Below are 17,711 nucleotides of genomic sequence, written 5' to 3' on the forward strand. Positions count from 1 at the left end.
GAATATGAACGAGGAGTTGATGAGTACATTGAAAACACTTTTGCATCCAAGTCACAAGGAAATCAAATTTGTTGTCCTTGTGAAATTTGTCATTACCGTTATTGGCATCATACCAATGTTATTAAAGAACATACAATTTGTAACGGTTTTGTGCCTAGATCTGACATAGTAGGGGCGGACAACGAAAGAGAAAATGTGACAGTTGATCCTGATGTATCTCCTAATATAAACGATGGCATAGAGGGGTTGTTGAATGATTCTTTAAGAGAGGGGCCAAATGAAGATGCAAAGAAGTTTTTGAGACTAATTGAAGAAGGTCAACAAGAGTTGTATCCCGGTTGTAAAATTTTTTCTAAACTTTCCTTTACAATCCGGCTACTTATTCTCAAGTGTGATTATAAGCTGTGCAACGATGGGTTTGATGCTTTTTTAGAACTTTTTAAGGAAGCGTTGCCCAATGATTCAAAGTTTCCTTCTTCTTTTAAGGAGGCGAAAAATGGGTTAAAAGTTTTAGGGATGAATTATACTAAGATAGATGCATGCCCCAATGATTGCATGTTGTATTGGGAGGAAAATGCAAATGCAACAAGTTGCCATGTTTGTAATACTCCGAGATGGAAATCAAGTGATAAAGACAATGTAGATGAAAAGCCCCATAGAATTCCTGTCAAAATCCTAAGGTACTTTCCAATCAAGAAGAGGTTGTAGAGGTTATTTATGTGCCAAGAAACCGCAAGGTACATGACATGGCATGCAAATGGACGTGAAGAAGATGGGCTTTTACAACATCCAGTGGATGGTGAAGCTTGGAAGGAATTTGATAAGTTGTACCAAAAGTTTGCTGAAGAACCTTGTAATGTGAGGCTAGGGTTAGCCACAGATGGATTTAATCCATTTCACACGATGAGCATTGTACATAGTACTTGGCCAGTCATCTTGATCAATTACAACTTGCCTCCATGGTTGCTCATGAAGTCTGAGTTTTTAATGTTAGCATTACTTATTCCCGGCCCTCTATCCCCCGGCAATGATATTGACATCTATCTACAACCACTAATCAAAGATCTAAAAGATTTATGGGATTTTGGGATGGAAACATATGATGCTTCCACAAATAAAAGGTTTGACATGCATGCAGCTTTGATGTCTACTGTTTCTGATTTTCCGGGTTATGCAATGTTGTCTGGTTGGAGCACTAAAGTAAGAAAAGCATGTCCTTGCTGTCATTATGACACACAATCACGATGGTTGGACCATAGCCGTAAATTTTGCTACCGGGAAAATCGTATATTTCTAGATCCATCCCACCCTTGGCGCCATGATAAGAGAAATTTCAACGGTGAAATTGAGGAGAGAACTGCACCTCTTAGATTGAAAGGAACTGAAAATGAGGAGCTACTACGAGACTTTCTAAATGAATTTGGAAAGAAGCAAAAGAAAAAGCCAGATGAAGAAGTTCCATGGAGAAAGTTGTCAATACTTATAACTTGCCTTATTGGAAGCATTGCACTAATCGCCATAATCTTGATGTTATGCATATAGAAAAGAATATATTTGATAACATCATCGAAACATTGTTAGACATTCCTAAGAAGACCAAGGATCATGTGAGTGCTCGTCGTGATTTGAAAGCTCTCAAAATTATGCCGGAGCTTCAACCTATTGGAGAAGACGATGATGAAGAAATCCCGAGATCGCGATTCTGGTTGACACTAGAAAATAAGCGTTTGTTTTGCCAGATCATTAAGAATGCAAAGATACCACAAGGTTATGCTTCTAATATTTCTCGTTGCGTGCAAGTTAATGAAGGGAAGATCATGGGCTATAAGAGCCACGATGCTCATTTTTGTATGCATTACTTGCTTCCAATTGCTTTGAAAATAACATTACCTAAAGATGTTGCAACTCCTTTAATAAGGTTATGTCATTATTTCAAAGGCATATGAAATAAAGCTATTAACCCTCGAGATCTTGATAATCTCCATCATGAGATAGTTGAGTCTCTTTGTCAACTAGAAACAATTTTTCCTCCTTCATTTTTTACCGTGATGGTCCATTTACCTGTTCATTTGGTGGAAGAAATTAGGTTGGGTGGTCCTGTATGTAGCAGGTGCATGTACGCAATTGAGAGGTATCTTCATGAATTAAAGGATGATGTTCGGAACAAAGCTTGCCCCGAGGGCTCGATGGCAGAAGCATATTGGGCCAAAGAATGTCTTAGATTTTGTGATAGATACATAAATCAATCAAACACTCCTTCAGGTATTGTGAAGCCTAGTATCTCACAACCATTCTTTCCTAATATTGGCCGACCTACTAGGGGAAAAGGAAGGACCACAAAGAACCAAGGTGTGTTTATGATTGATCATGCTACTTGGGCTCAAGCGCATCAATAGGTCTTATTCAATTCTAGTTGTGAGGAAATTGAGGAATACATCAGGTAAAATAGCTTCTAATAAAATCATTTTTTTTATATTTTTTTATATTACATAACTATCATCATAGACTACTAGTACTAAGATATTTTTTTTCCCACAGTGATCACATGGCATCTATAAGTTCTCATAGGAAAAGAAAATGGGATAGTGCTCAAAATCATAGCAAGGAATTCATGGATTGGTTTAAGGAGAAAGTTACTTATATGCTTGAACAGGGTGAGGTAGTACCTGACCATGTTAAATGGTTATCAAAAGGGCCTTCATATGTCGCAAAAAGGTACACCGAGTACTCTGTTAATGGCTATCACTTCCACACCATGAAGCGCGATGCAAATTCTGTATCTCAAAACCATGGAGTTACTTTAACAGCTCTAACACCTAGTTTTTCTAGTAGCAAAGATCAAAATCCTATTATGGGAGATGTTGCTTATTACGGTTCGCTAGAAGAAATCATTGAGCTATCTTATCATGGTCAATTCAGTGTCGTCTTGTTTAGATGTGTGTGGTATCACTCAGAAACGAATGATGACTTTACAATGGTTAACAAGAATAAGACAATTTGTGGAGGAGAACCATTTATCTTGGCATCTCAAGCACGTCAAGTTTTTTATGTAGAAGATCCAACCAAGAATGGTTGGTATTATGCTGTCCACAACCTTCCCACGGAACTTTCTGATGGTAGGTTGTTGAATAACATGCTTTTTTTTTCTAATGATGTAAATGCTCGAGTTTTTCTTGCACTTGCTTGATGATGGAGGTTCTTGATTTACTTGTTTAAGCACTATTTATCTGTTACTGAGAATTGATACCTTATATTTCTTGGAGAATCTGAATTTTGGTTTGATTTAGATGAATTCGACTTTTCGAGTATTTGTGTTTTCTGTTTTGCTAAGTTTTTATGTGCCCTAAGTCTGTTGTTAGATGTGTTAGCTGTAATGAAGAGAATTTGGTGAATGATGTAGAGGGAGTAGTGTTGAATCTGGTGTTATATTCATAATTTCGTTGTTTCATTGGATGTCATTGCTTTCTGCTCACTTTTGTTGCATATCACAGTACTTTAAATTAGCTTTTGCATATTTCTGCTGTTGGTTTTATTTCAGTTATAAGATACTGTGATTTTGGGCATAAATGAAGCAGGGATTTGATTAAGTGTTCCTAACTTTTTGACATGCATGTTTGTTTCTTTCCTGGATTTACTCATTCAAACTTAAACTTATATATCCATAATGCAAAATAATGAACATCAGTCTAGCAAGCCGACTCCATAGGTTCGTGTAAGTTCAGAAACCTGATTGTTTGAATTCTCCTCTTGCACAAACAAGAAGCTACCATTTTTTTCAAAGTTACTCCCTTTCTCTTCCCTATTGTTGTGCAAACTGTGTTCTTCCCTTCTGCTAGATTTTTTCCCCAATTTGTCACGCCAGCCTGTGCTTTTCAAACCACCATTCCTGATGGAACTGTGGACAAAATATTGAACAAGAACTCCTCTGGAATTCAAGTTTACAGTAGTAGTTGGATTTTATTTCGGAAGAAATCAATCAGAGTCATCAGACTACATTACTAATCATCAGAAATTATATATCCATAATGCCAATGTCTGGTTTTTACTTCTGTGGACATTTTCAATTCCTAACAATCTCTGGCACATGAGAAAGGTCAAATTTGGTTGTTTCTCTAAGGATCTCTCTTCTCAATTTTTTATCCTTTTGCCCACCAGAAGGATAAACTGACTTCACAGGAGAACTTTCCTTGTTTTATCTCTGGCCTAGCTTTGTTGTTCATCAAACTGAATCATTTTTCTGCAGATGTATTCGCCCCTCTCCTTTGTGGTGCTTTTGGAATATTCTTCTCTTGATTTACGGTTAAGAGATATCCCGCCAGTATTTGTTTCAGCAGCTATAAAAACAATTTTTCCTTTTAATATATAATGATATTTATTTGTATAATGTTTTTCTACTATTGTAGATGAAGGGGATTAAAGCTAAATCTATCCTCCACAAGAATGTGTTACCGGATTATGAGAGGCAAAGACTAGAGAAGTTGAAACGCAATGCAGAGTTCATGGCAGCTCAAGGAAAAGGAAGTTTGGCAACCCAGATATATGATAAATCCAAGGCATTCGCTAATACTATTTTCCCAATTAACACATGGGATGATAACCAAGGGCTTTCAGATAAAGATGGCGATGATGAGTACATGCCGGAGAATGAGGGTAGTGAGGATGAATTCGGTTATGGGAATGTAAAAAGAAACTCCAAGGTCAGTATCATATAAATGCAAAATTGTATGTCATATGTTAGGAGCCTGCAATATGTTAATTTTTCTGTATGTACTCTCTTTATTTATATACGTGCTATTATTGTTAACAATATAGGTAAAATGTGTACCTTTTTTAAAGGTTCGTGTCACTGCTGAAAATAATGGAAGGTCCCCTTCTTTACAGCTGCCACATTTTACAGAGGTGGTTACCAAAAATATTGCACGCAAGGTCCGTGAGTTAACTGATTATAAATTATCTTCTTTTTTTTGTTAAAATGTAAAATATCAACAATCAGTCATGTCACACACCTATTCTGCTTACAGAGTGAGTGCATTTATACCACTAGTACAATTGTAATCCAGGTTCTAGAGAAAGATGAACTTGCAGTATTGATTCATTACATGTTTAGGAACAATGTTGAACTTGTGTTTCACTGCGTTAAATTAACAATGTTGAATACAAATGAGATAGGACTACTTGGGAACCATAGGAAAATCTTAAGAAAGCTTATTGCTTATTAGGAGTACTACCATGATAAGCTAATGCTGATAGATTGGTAAAGAATAAACATAACATGTGATTCTGTGAATATAGTATAAGACACTGGCACACTGCATAACCGGGATGTTGAGCTTTATGGACTTGAAGCAACTGAGATCCTCAGTGAAGTAGTCACTTTCTTAGTGAGAAATCTGCAGAAGTATCCAATAGTGACGGCTGACGCTGACCATCAGCCTTGAAACATGCATCTTTATGTGTCCATGTGCAAGTAAAAGCACATGTTCAATCTAGCATTGCCTTCTGTTTTCTCTTATGAATATCTGCTGTATCATGAGTTGTATTACCAGTTGACATTCACATTGGACGTGGCAAATAAACTACTTACAAACTCATTGTCATCATCTCAATCTATGACCTGATATAGTTATTATATGTGAATGTGGTCCTATACTTTAATGGCCTTTAAATGATGAACATGTTCCAAATACATTTTGCTGGTAACTTGTATATATGGAGATATTGATGCTTCAAAATTTTGCCTCATGAGGTTTTGTTTTTGATTTGTTCACCAAATCTTGTGTACAGTCCACCTGTTAGCATCGCTTTTAAAGTACAAGCCTATCTAGCAGAACAATAGATCTTTGGCTTTTGACCAAAAAGCTTCCATCAGTTAACTTTAACATGGTTGTCAACTGTTAAGTATCTGAAATATTCATCACTTTGAAATATTCGAGTTAAAGTTGATTGATTACCCTTATTTGAGTTCTAAAATGATTGTTAAGCATCTGAAATATTCATGACTTTGACTGTGGAGAACAACATGGTTAGATTAAAACTTGGTTTATGTTGTTAAAGTTGACCAAAGAAACTAGCTAGTGTTAAGATAATCAGACGGCAACCATGGAATTCGATCCCTCTAAATATCAACACAAGGGTGACATGACTTGATCCTAGATTAAAGTGCAGACCTGGAGCTCAGTGTTGACAGGATACTCATCCATGTCAACATAGTTCTTGTTCATGGCAGCCATCACTAGTTTATCGCACTCCACGTATTAATCCTGCTGCCCTTCACACTCCAACTTGCATTATTTTGAGATTTGATAAATCAGTTGATGAATTGCTATTGGTATTTGCAGGTCTATAGAGAAAAGTCTGGTCCTATGGCTGCATTTATCAAGCACAAAACAGAACAACAACCTTCAGAAAATCATCACGCGGAGCAACTTCCAGAAAGGCATTCTCCAGAATTGCAACTCTCAGGAGAACAATGTGCCGAAAGGCAACAGCGGACACTGACATTTGGAAAGAATTTGCAAAACACTGATGATCATTAAGTAGTCCTTCCAATTAATAAGGTTCAACAGAAAAGTAAGCAACACAGAAACAACCAACCTGAAAAACAGTCAGTCCGGTTACAGAAGAAGCAACAACAAAAGGCATATTGTCGTCCAGGGTCATTGTCTGCATTCCGTGAATTACGGAAAAAAAAATCAGGAAATGTGATTCGCGACTATGAATTAGAAAGTCCTTCCAACCATGAAGTGGCATATGAATGTGAGGTTACATCCACTAGTACAAATGGACAAGGGCTGAAATTGTACCACAACTTAGGGATGCTGAAAATGTAGTAATGGATGGTAGGACCGCAGCTTTACGTGAAAATGAATCTCAACAACCAACTGAAATCCCCATCGAAGGTATGATTCAGTTTATATATATATATATCATATGTATATTCACTAGTGGAAAAAACCCCTGTTGTGGGGGGCATTTCGGGCTTGTTGAGGCGAACATGGCCCGCTTCAACAGAGGGGGCTTCAACAGGTCAGAGACATGTTGAGGCGGGCCAAGCCCGCCTCAAAAAAATATTTGTTGAGGCGGGCTTTTGAATGCCCCCCACAACAGACCCATAAATAAGCTTAATAATTAACTCTCTGTTGAGGCGGGCTTGACAAATGCCCCCCATAACAGACCCACAAATCAACTATTGCCCACCTCAACAGATTACGAATTGATACTTTTGGAGACAAAAATCTTAAAATACTATGAAAGTTTACATTTGCGCATGCTATTAAAGTTTTGGAGACAAAAATCTTGAAATACTTAACTTTTTTATTATTATTAATCAAATACGGAGTACATATGAGTTTCTATATTATCTTACAAAGTTGAATAAATCAAAGTACAAATATATGAAAAATCCAAACTAAGAAAATCGACAACTCCATTGAAAATGTATTTGTTTGCAAATCTCACAGCCATGACAAACCTGCAAAGAAAAAAAAAACGAGTAAGACACAATTTAACTAACAATAACAATTTTGCCAAAAAAAAATGAACAATAACAATAAAACAGAAATAAAGATCCTTAAATTATGAAATAATAAGATGAAAAATTACAAAACAGTTGCCATGAAAATATACCAGAAATGTTTTAAAAAGTAGTAAAACAAAACCGACAAGAAAACAAAACTCACCCATTTAGATCTAGATCCTAACGTTGGAGATGGATCTTTTTAGCCGAAGATCGACCATCAATCCATAAGCAGAACAACAAGTTTCACCAAAAAATCGAGTTAACTGCCGACATTAGCAAAGAAATCAAAACATCACCAAATCATGAACAAAGTAGAAAATAGAGCAAAAAACCAAATTCAATCAAAAATTAAATTGAAAAAATAAAAGAAAAGGAGATTGGACCTTGTTAGCATCACCATGTCGAGAAAATAGGGAGGATGGTTCGAAGCTTTGGTTTCTCTATCTTTTGTGAACCGCAAACACGAACCGCAAACACAAATGGAGAGAAAACGCCACAGGGAATGATATGGTTGAAGAATCCATGGTTATTTTTTTCAAGAAAAAATAAACCGCAATCTGTAAATGTATGAGTTGTAAAAAATAAATCACAATCTGTAAATCTAAATCGCAATTTGTAATTGTAATTGAGAAATAAGGTGATTTGAAATAAATCGCAAGAAAAAAAGATGAGAAGTGAGATGATTATGAAAAAATATAATGAGAGATGGATCTGTTGAAGCACAAAAATATAAGGAAATAAGGAGAGAGAAGAAAAAACGGCCGGCCAAGGAAATAAGAAAAAACCCTAATTATAATGGAGGTGAGTTGGGCATTTGGGTATTACTTAATTGGGCTTTAAAATTCGCGGGCTGAGACTCTGTTGAAGCGAGCAATAGAATGTTCGCTTCACAACCTTGAAACGGTTGAAGCGTACAACACCAAAGCCCGCCCCAATAGAGTTGTCTTGAGGCAAACAATTAAAAGCCCGCCTCGACATCTCTTTGAAATCTTTGACCCGCGTTGACTTAGGGTTGTTGAGGCGTGCTTTTAAATGCCCCCCTCAACAAGGGGGCTGCAACAGGGTTTTTTTTTCCACTAGTGATTCCCTGATTAGTATAGTAGCTTACAACTTCTTTTTGTCCTTATATTAGCTCCTACAATCAAGAAGCGTCGTGGGCCGACAAAATTGGTGAAGGTACATGCCCGTACAATGGACGAACGCCCTTACCTTATTCTGAATAAGTTTGGGCAGCCAGTAGGGCCTGATGATGAAACTGTTGAAGAATTTACTCGATTTTTGGGAACTGTGGCTAAAAATTCTGAGTTAGCCCCTCTTAATTTTATTAATTGGCCAAGTCTTCCCACACATGATAACATATGGGAATATGTCCAGGTTTGTTTCTCACTGAAATAATCATCTATCCCTACTAAGCAGTTCGGCTAAAATTCTACTAATGCATATATTTTTCTGGTGTAGGAGAAATACTTGGTACCTGAAGAAGGAAGAAAGTGGGTAATGGAAACTGTTAACTATGCCTGGCGTATCCATAAATGTAGACTGAAACAGAAATATTACTATGCATTTGATACAGACGAAGACTGGAAAACTGTCCGAAAACCATTCCAAAAACACATTTCGAAGATCTCTTGAACTACTGGAATTTAACGACGACTAAGGTACTGCAAGGCTTTTCATTTTCCTTCTACTAATTTTATTTTGGTAAGCATGTCATTAGTCATTAAATTATTTCTGCTTTTCATTTAAACTCTCAGTTCAGTTGCATACTTTCTTGCATATAACATGAGTTAAGGGGGAAAATAACCAATTTCGTAGGAAGAAAGTGAGACCAACAAAAGGAATCGTCAAATGCTCCAGGATATGCACACAATGGGTCCCAAATCATATGTCTTGTTACGTCATAAATTGGCAAGTATTTTTGTAACTCATTTTCATTAAAATCTTAAGTTGGCAAACATATAATAGTTGTTATGTTATCTACTTCTATGTTGACATTGTCGAATTCATTGAACTATATAAGCATCTAATATCATATCAATATTTTAATAGCAACAAGAGGACCCGAATAAGCAAGAACCTTCACAAGCAAAGGTCTACAAAGCATCCAGGTCAAGAAATCCTAAGAAGACATACAAAACAAGTTTCGAGAAAACGAAAGATAATATTGTGAGTTTATCTTATTATATCCTTACTTCCGTGAATAGCTATGATATGTGTAAACTTATAATGCTTCATGGCCAGGTACAAATGGAGGCGTTGCTGTCTCAAGAACATGAAGAAGGACAGAAAAATGCAGATCCCTACTACGAAGTGATAAAAAAGGCCGAGCACAATGGACGTGTACGTCTTTTTGGGAAAGTTGTGACCAAGAGTGATTTGAAGAATAGAGGCAAAGCTTCGGGATATACAATTCCTGAAGAGTTCCTACAAAGCATCCAAGCAATGTTAATTAAACAATTTCAAGAAGCTAATCCTGGAATGAATCTCGTGGTTCCTGGATCCTCTACTAGATCTATTCCAAGGGAGTCAACTAGTGATAGGTCACACGTTAACGAAGAGAGAAGTGGGGAACAGTCTTCTGTTGGGACACAGCTAGAAAATCAGGTAACTCATATTGACCTTTTTAATCGATTAAAAAGTTCTGGAGACAATTTTCTTTTGGTATGTTGGAGAACTTTTTCCTATATCTTTCTCTGGTCTTGACTCTCTGGTTAGATTCTGGTTTTGGTTCCTTCATAGCCTAACCATTCATGATGAGATAGTTAACATTTGTGGTTTAGTTTCTTTGCATAATGCTTACAATGAGGGTATTGGTTAATGATTAGTGAAATTAAACAATTGCTATCGGTAGCAAAAATAGGCTTAGAATTCAGATGCAATGGTGTCATTGAAAAGTTTTGAACTTTGCATGCGTGGTCCTGTGAAGCCTTCTGATTAGCAAAAATGGACCTGTAGGCTGTATCATCATGAGCATCAGTTCTTGAAAAAAAGGTGTGAACACCCTTCTAATCATTTTCATAATTCTGTGAGTCTGCAATTGTTTACAATCAGTTTTATGGTAGTTATTTCAGGTGCCTCAACACTGAGTTATTATGTTTTCCATCGCATAAGCTACGGTTTAGAACTTTAGACTAAGGGGATGTAGTAAAGCCTTGGTTTTACTCTGTGCTCTTGCTGTGTGTAATAATTAGCTTTTTACACTTGTGTTGATTCCTGTACTGGAATAGTGGAATCAGCCTCGTTAGACCATTGTCTATTGGACACTTGCTGAGAAAGACAGACAGACCTCTAGAATGACTAGGGGCTCGTCCAGCTTCCCTCAACACTTCTCTATACTACTTCAGCACTTGAGCACAAAGAATAAAGTCCAGTTAATCAAGAGCTATACCCGTGATGACCTGACCTACTACAAGCCTGCAATCATGTATTTCTACGTTAGAATTTCATTAGGGGATCTTTATCACAACCAAACAACAGTCTTAAGTAAAAAGGACCACGAAACACTCCCTGGGTTTTCTGGTAATAGCCAATTGACACAATCCAACATCTAAATTTAACCAAAGCTTAAAGAAACCAAATTTAGAAACGAATAAGAGACTCAATTTACAGAAAGATCTTCTATCAGTAATTATCACATCTTCTAATGCTAATGATTAGGCAAGCCAAGGCAACAAAGTAGTTCACAATTACAATAATGTTACAACATAAATCCAAAATGTACAGGGCCATGATAAGACAAGGCTGGTTTGTTGCAGATGGTTGGTCTGTAATGGTTTATTGTAGAGTTGGTGTGGCTGCTTGTTAGTGCAGTTGCTTGTATGTTTGTTGCTGCTGGTCTGTTGGTTTTCTGGTGTGAGTGAGGGCTTGTTGCTGCTCTATTGTGTGCATGCTGTGTGTGTTGTTGCAGCTTGGTTTTCTGTGTGTGCTGTTATATATTTGAGACTTTTGAATCTTGCTCATTACTTTCCTTATATTTTAATCTACAGGTTGTTGAAGAACAAATGAATTAGATATGGAGGAAGTATAACTTTTTGGTGGTGCATGTATCTCAGATGTGTAATTAGTTGGCCGTTTTGATGTATTTATGTGTGATCTTAGCTACGTAAGAAACTTGTAATACGTTATTATTTTTTGGGAACGTGTGATACGTTTTTATCTTTTGGAATACTTATATAAGTACTAGCAAATTAAAGTACTTATAATTAAATTCATTTGTAGATATTCAAGTGATTGGAAAAGTATATATATATATATATATATATATATATATATATATATATATGGTCTCATTGAAAATGTAATATTCATCCTCCTGGGTTTTGTTACTTTAGGTATTTGTCCAAATTAAAATTGTAGGCAATATTCTATTTAAAAAATGATACGAGATGTAGTACACCCGTTGCATTTTCCAAAAATAGTTGTCCCTAAATCTATGGCAACGGTCAAAAGTAAATGGCGGTATTTATCAATGACTGTTGCATTAGGTGTTTATGACCATTACATACATGAGAAGCAACGGTTCTTGTAAAAATGTTTTAGCCGTTGCAATAGGGTCAAAGGGGCGTTGTAATAGAGCTAATGCAACGGTCTACATTGCTTGTTAGTGATCCGTTGCCTTAGCTGTAGTAAACCGTTGCAATATATCTAAAGCAACGGCAGCAACTGCAACGGTTAGGGGACCGTTGCCATAAGTCTAATGCTACGGTTATTTGGCCTTTTGCAACGGTTATGTGGCGTTGCATATTGTCGTTTATGTTGTAGTGTAGCACGAGTGTGAGAACTAGTGTTGGTAAGACCAAAGAATTCCCCATTACGATTGGAGTGCATCAAGGTTCCGCACTTAGCCCGTTTCTTTTTGCTATAGTCATGGACGAATTGACGAGGTCAATCCAAGGTGGTATTCCCTGGTGCATGATGTTTGCAGATGATATTGTGTTGATTGATGAAACAAAAGAAGGAGTGGAAAGTAAGTTGGAGTTATGGAGACAAACGTTGGAATCTCGGGGTTTTAGGCTAAGTAGAAACAAGACGGAATATATGGAGTGTATGTTTAGTGGAGTCCAAGATAGAGAGACAGGGGAGATTACCTTAGATGGGAAAATTGTCCAAGGCTCTGAAACGTTATGTTATTTAGGATCTATTATCCAAAAGGATAGAGAATTGGATGGCGATATGGCCCATAGAATCATATCAAAGCAGGTTGGTTGAAGTGGAAATGTGCCACGGGGTTCCTATGTGATTCAGGCATGCCCCAAAGATTGAAGGGAAAGTTTTACCGCACGGCAATTCGACCGGCTTTGTTATACGGCGCGGCACAGAATGCTGGGCAGTGAAACATTGTCACGTACGCAAGATGAATGTGGCGGAGATACGCATGTTACATTGGATGTGTGGGCATACAAGAAAGGATCATTTGAGGAATGAGATTATTAGGAAGAAAGTAGGGGTTGATCCGATTGAGTTTAAGATGATGGAAAATCGTTTAAGATGGTTTGGACATGTGAGCAGAAGACCAAGTGATGCCCCGGTTAGGAGGATAGAAGGGTGGCAAAGTGATAGAATTGCAAGGGGTAGGGGAAGACCTAAGAAAACTTGGAGGAAGGTGATTGAACACGATATGAGCTTTCTTGGGATTGAGGAAAATATGGCGTTGGATAGGTCAGAGTGGAGAGAGAGAATATACATTGATGACTTCAGTTGATTTATACAGTTTTCATGTTTTTGTTTCTTTCTATTTTTATTTTTATTTTTTTAATAAAATTCTTTTAAATTTTTTTTTTAAAATTTACATGCTATTTTGAAATATACTTATTATACTTATTCATTTATTTTAAACTTTACTTATTTTTTATTATCTCTTACAATATTTCTTCTATAATATATATACATTTTTCTCTTATCTTACTTTCATTAATTCCACTTTCTCTTCCTTTTTTTTCTTTTTACTTGTTGCTCCTTTTTGGTTTGATTGGTGACCATGACTGTAACAGCCCGCTCTTAACGAGCTGCTAAGTAAAATTACTTAATAGCATTAATCAAACTTAGCTCTTAACCAACAAGGAACTAATCCATGAAATTCAATAACTCTTCATATTTAGCTTAAGAATATTCACACAAAAACTATTACAACCTTATATATGAAATTCAGCTAGCATATATCGTTTTTTTGCATTCGCGATCCCTGATTCAACTTCCAGCATTAACTAAACCTGCAAAATCACGAATAGGAATCTGCCCCCACCAGGACAGGTTCAAAGAACAAAGTCAGGGAAACTGAGTACACATTGCCCAACCTGAAACTCATTTTAGTGGCTTAAAACATAATTTCGTGAGTTATTTATTTGTAAGGTAAAATCGATTTGATCCGATCAAAAATCATATTTCAAATTTGCAAGAACTTAAATCATTTCACATAAAATCTTTAATCATAACTGTAGTACTCGTGATTGATTAAATAAATTAAACAAAGGTTTCAGACTTATTCACTAGGTGTTCAAAAGATGTTCATAGCATAAGAAGTCTTCAAATCCACAATTCAACATAATCAAACCTTAACACATACCGGAAAAGTATCCATCATGGATTCACAATTCGTCTCTCATGATTTTAATGACGAACATAAGCTAAGTACAAACACATCTCGAACATAATAGCCACTAATGATTCTCCATACTGAATCTCTCATACCAATACACATATATATTCTCTCAAAGCCATTGGAACTTCGATTCGTATCGATCTCGATAATTTATTTTTGAATTTGTATCATAATACTAGTATAAACTTTTCAAAAGAGTAACTATAAGTTATTGATACTCCAAAACTATAAATTTACCAAAAATACTTCTTATAAATGATAAATAACGTATCAAAATCACACTTCGAATTTCGCAAACAATATATGTTTGATATTTCAAAACACATAAACATACTTATTCTTTCACAATATTTGCTTATTCCAGCAAATTCTAACATGTTTGTCTTTAAAACTTATAAACTAACTAAGGGAAGAGAACACGAATAGAGATGGGTTGAAGAACCACTGTCTCCAAACTTTTAGGGGTCGTCACCCACCTTTTCACACATGCTTGCAAGACTTTTAGGACGTGTCCCCACACAGATGTACGTATGTACATTTACACAGATGCACAAATGTGCATATACACAGATCACACACAAATACACAAATGTTGTTCATGGCCGTTGTTAACGGCTTCTTCCCCACTAAAACACATTTGAAAACTTATCCAATAAATTTAGGAAATATATATAATCACACTTACTCAAAGTCGTGTGTCACAACAAAACCTCATCTGAAATCATAAACACAATTGAAAATCTTGGCACAAACCATACTTATACAAAGTGATAAATTTGTCCAAAATATTTGCTTAAAGATCATAATGTATTACTCATAGCTTTTCACAAATTCCGTACACACGATTCTTGAAAAACAATTTTAACATAGTATATATATAAGGTTTATATTCTTAACGACACTCTCGAATACAGATACTTCAAGGCAAATCGTATTTCTTAAGCTTATCACAAATCATATTCTCCAGCTCAAATTTCCAATTCACTATTAATCCATCGAAATCCTTAATCTGAATTACACAATTGCGCATTCAATTTGATCTGTGACACAAAGATCACACCTCCAAACCATTAGCTTATAATCACAATAGCATAATAAGCTCATATCCTTTTAATGCGTAACCTTCATAACTCCAAGTATAATAACTCAAAATCTCCCTTATAAGTAACTCCAGATGCATATAGGTTATACCCAAGTTAGCTTAATAGCTCAATTAAGACTAGTGAACTTAATTTTCTCTTGATCGTACGTGGTTACAGACCCAACACTGTAATTTAGATCTTAAAATTAATTCTCATTAAGAATAAAGTATAAAATGATGTATAAATACACATTCTAATCGTATCAAAATACATATCATTTATATTATTTCATCTTAGTCAAAGAATAATCTTGGTCTTTTAAATTCAAACATACTCTTTACAGAAACCATATAAAGATCTCAAATAAAATAATTTAATAAACGACGAGCTTCACGACTCGATAAAGGATAACTTGGTAAATATATGCCATAAATCATAATTCGGAAAATCAAAATACATTATATGTTGAGTTGCTCAAAACTTGATTTTTAGAAGAATAAATTAGTTTATTTTTATGGTTACCCAATTCATAAAACTTATTTCAAAAAGCCCTTTTCCGTTGTAACCAATCCTTATCGTCATATCCGAGTTAAAATTATACAATAACTAGTATGTTGGTAAAACTACCGTTTAGTGATAACGTTAACTATAACCTAAAGAAAGTAATTATTTCATAAAGATAATTTATAGATCTTATTATAAAATTATATGGCTCAAATAATAGTTCAAGAAAAACAAAAGAATACAAAGGAAATATGTCTGTCGCTTACGATTCAAACGATAGTTCTTGCTAAACCTTATTAATCCAAACATAGGTTAATATATATATGAGTCACACTCATAGATCTCTGTACTCCGTACCTTATTTCAAAATTTGTCATATCTATAACTTGATTACCCAGAATGATATTCAATTGTATTTCTCGAAACGTACTAAATATAAGGAAGCTAACATAAGCCGACTTAGAGTATGGAATTCCGATCACAATACAACCCATTTCATTCTTAACAAGTATATGTATCTTTACAAATCTCACATTGGTCACATTCTCCAATACGTAACCAAATTTTAATAAATCTTGCTACCAAATCTTCACAAGTCTCACAATCGAATTGGCACAAGTCTCATGTTCAAATCTATCAAAATGCCTCACAATCAAAATTTCAAGTCTCAAAAATCGAGATTTCACAATCCACATGTTTAAATCAATTGGGATATATAAATTAAAAACACAAATTATTAAACTCACTGAAATTCTAAAAATGTTCATATTCACATCATATTTGGGCTTTCCAAATCACAATAGTATAAGTAAAACCTAAATCAAAATTCATATTGTTATACGTAAATCACATTCTTAAAGTAAAGATAATTAGCACAAGCCATAAATTTTCATCAAAGTGGATGGACAATGTGTACCTTAAGAATACGACAATAATACTCCAAGAGTACGATCTCAGGTTCATAATCCGATCATCAACACCAATTTCATGATACCCATCACTCCTTTGCTTGAACTCCCAATTATACATCCATAGTTCAATCTTCATAATATATGCATGAACTCAACCCTTTAATAAGCTCCATATATTATCTTAACAAGGGTTCTACTTCGCTAATCAAATCAGAGTTGGGAACTCAGAGGAAAGATCAACAACAACAAGGCCGCAACAACAATAAATTGAGGTATCAACAACAACTTTAGCCAGCAGCAGCGACTGATTTCAGAAGAGCATATCTCCTAAAATACGGCTCCAAATTAAGTGACGTTTGAGCCTAAATTCATCTACACAAAGATATCTAAAATTTTTGTTTAGAAACAAGAAGGGAAAAATTAGCGTAAGATCTTCAAAACATCACAAACAGAAGCTAGTTCTGAAAACAACAACTGCAGCAGCAGTGACAAGAAGAGGGCGTATCTCCCACAATACAACTCCAAATTGAGTGATTCTTGAGGCTAAATTGATTAGCTTTTCAAGGGCTACAACTTTCCTGAAGAAACTATTGGAAAAATCCGAACTCGTGTTGTAGAAAACGAACGAAACAGAAGCAGCAGCAGATATTCAAGCTAGAGGAGAGAGATTTTTGGGTTGTGAGTGTTTGCACCTAGGAGAAACCATTAAACAAATTTATTTTCTACCTTACTTGCCACTCAATTGTGAAGAATTAACAAGAAAATGACACCAATATTTGTGTGTGGCAACTCCCATGAGTGACACATAGCATGGAAGAGCAAGGCATATGAAATTATTTTATTTTTCTCACCAAGGGCAAAATTGTAATTTTACATTTAAAATAAAATAAAATAAAATAAAATAAATAATAAAAAAAAAACAGATTTTCCTCTCTTACACATTGAAAAGATAAAATACAATAATAATACTCATCTTTTATTAAAACTGTTTTAATCTATTTTAAGATAATAAAATGTAATTAGCCTCTAAAAAAAACACTTGGAAAAAATTGCGCTATTACATACTACCACCCTTAAAAATAAATTTCGTCCTCGAA

The 17,711-nt window shown here is 35.3% G+C and overlaps 1 protein-coding gene and 1 long non-coding RNA gene across 2 annotated transcripts; both read left to right on the forward strand.

Moving 5' to 3' along the window:
• The first annotated feature begins 8,684 nt into the window (after positions 1-8,684).
• LOC130462541 (uncharacterized) lies at positions 8,685-9,427 on the forward strand. Its single transcript, XR_008922993.1, has 3 exons — positions 8,685-8,893; positions 8,978-9,177; positions 9,335-9,427. It is a non-coding gene; the product is annotated as an uncharacterized lncRNA (long non-coding RNA).
• Positions 9,428-9,766: 339 nt separating this feature from the next.
• Positions 9,767-11,752, forward strand: LOC130462421 (uncharacterized). Its single transcript, XM_056830606.1, has 2 exons — positions 9,767-10,123; positions 11,506-11,752. The coding sequence occupies exons 1-2, from the start codon at positions 9,767-9,769 to the stop codon at positions 11,527-11,529; spliced, it is 381 nt and encodes a 126-aa protein (XP_056686584.1). The 3' UTR covers positions 11,530-11,752.
• The last annotated feature ends 5,959 nt before the right edge of the window (positions 11,753-17,711 follow it).

Source organism: Spinacia oleracea, chromosome 6 (assembly GCF_020520425.1).
Source record: "Spinacia oleracea cultivar Varoflay chromosome 6, BTI_SOV_V1, whole genome shotgun sequence".
Classification (NCBI taxonomy): domain Eukaryota; kingdom Viridiplantae; phylum Streptophyta; class Magnoliopsida; order Caryophyllales; family Amaranthaceae; genus Spinacia; species Spinacia oleracea.

Coding starts and splice junctions, on each gene's coding strand:
- LOC130462421 (XM_056830606.1), top strand. CDS start 9,767: ATGGAGGCGTTGCTGTCTCAAGAACATGAAGAAGGACAGAAAAATGCA. Junction 10,124..11,505: donor GGACACAGCTAGAAAATCAG/GTAACTCATATT, acceptor TTTAATCTACAG/GTTGTTGAAGAACAAATGAA.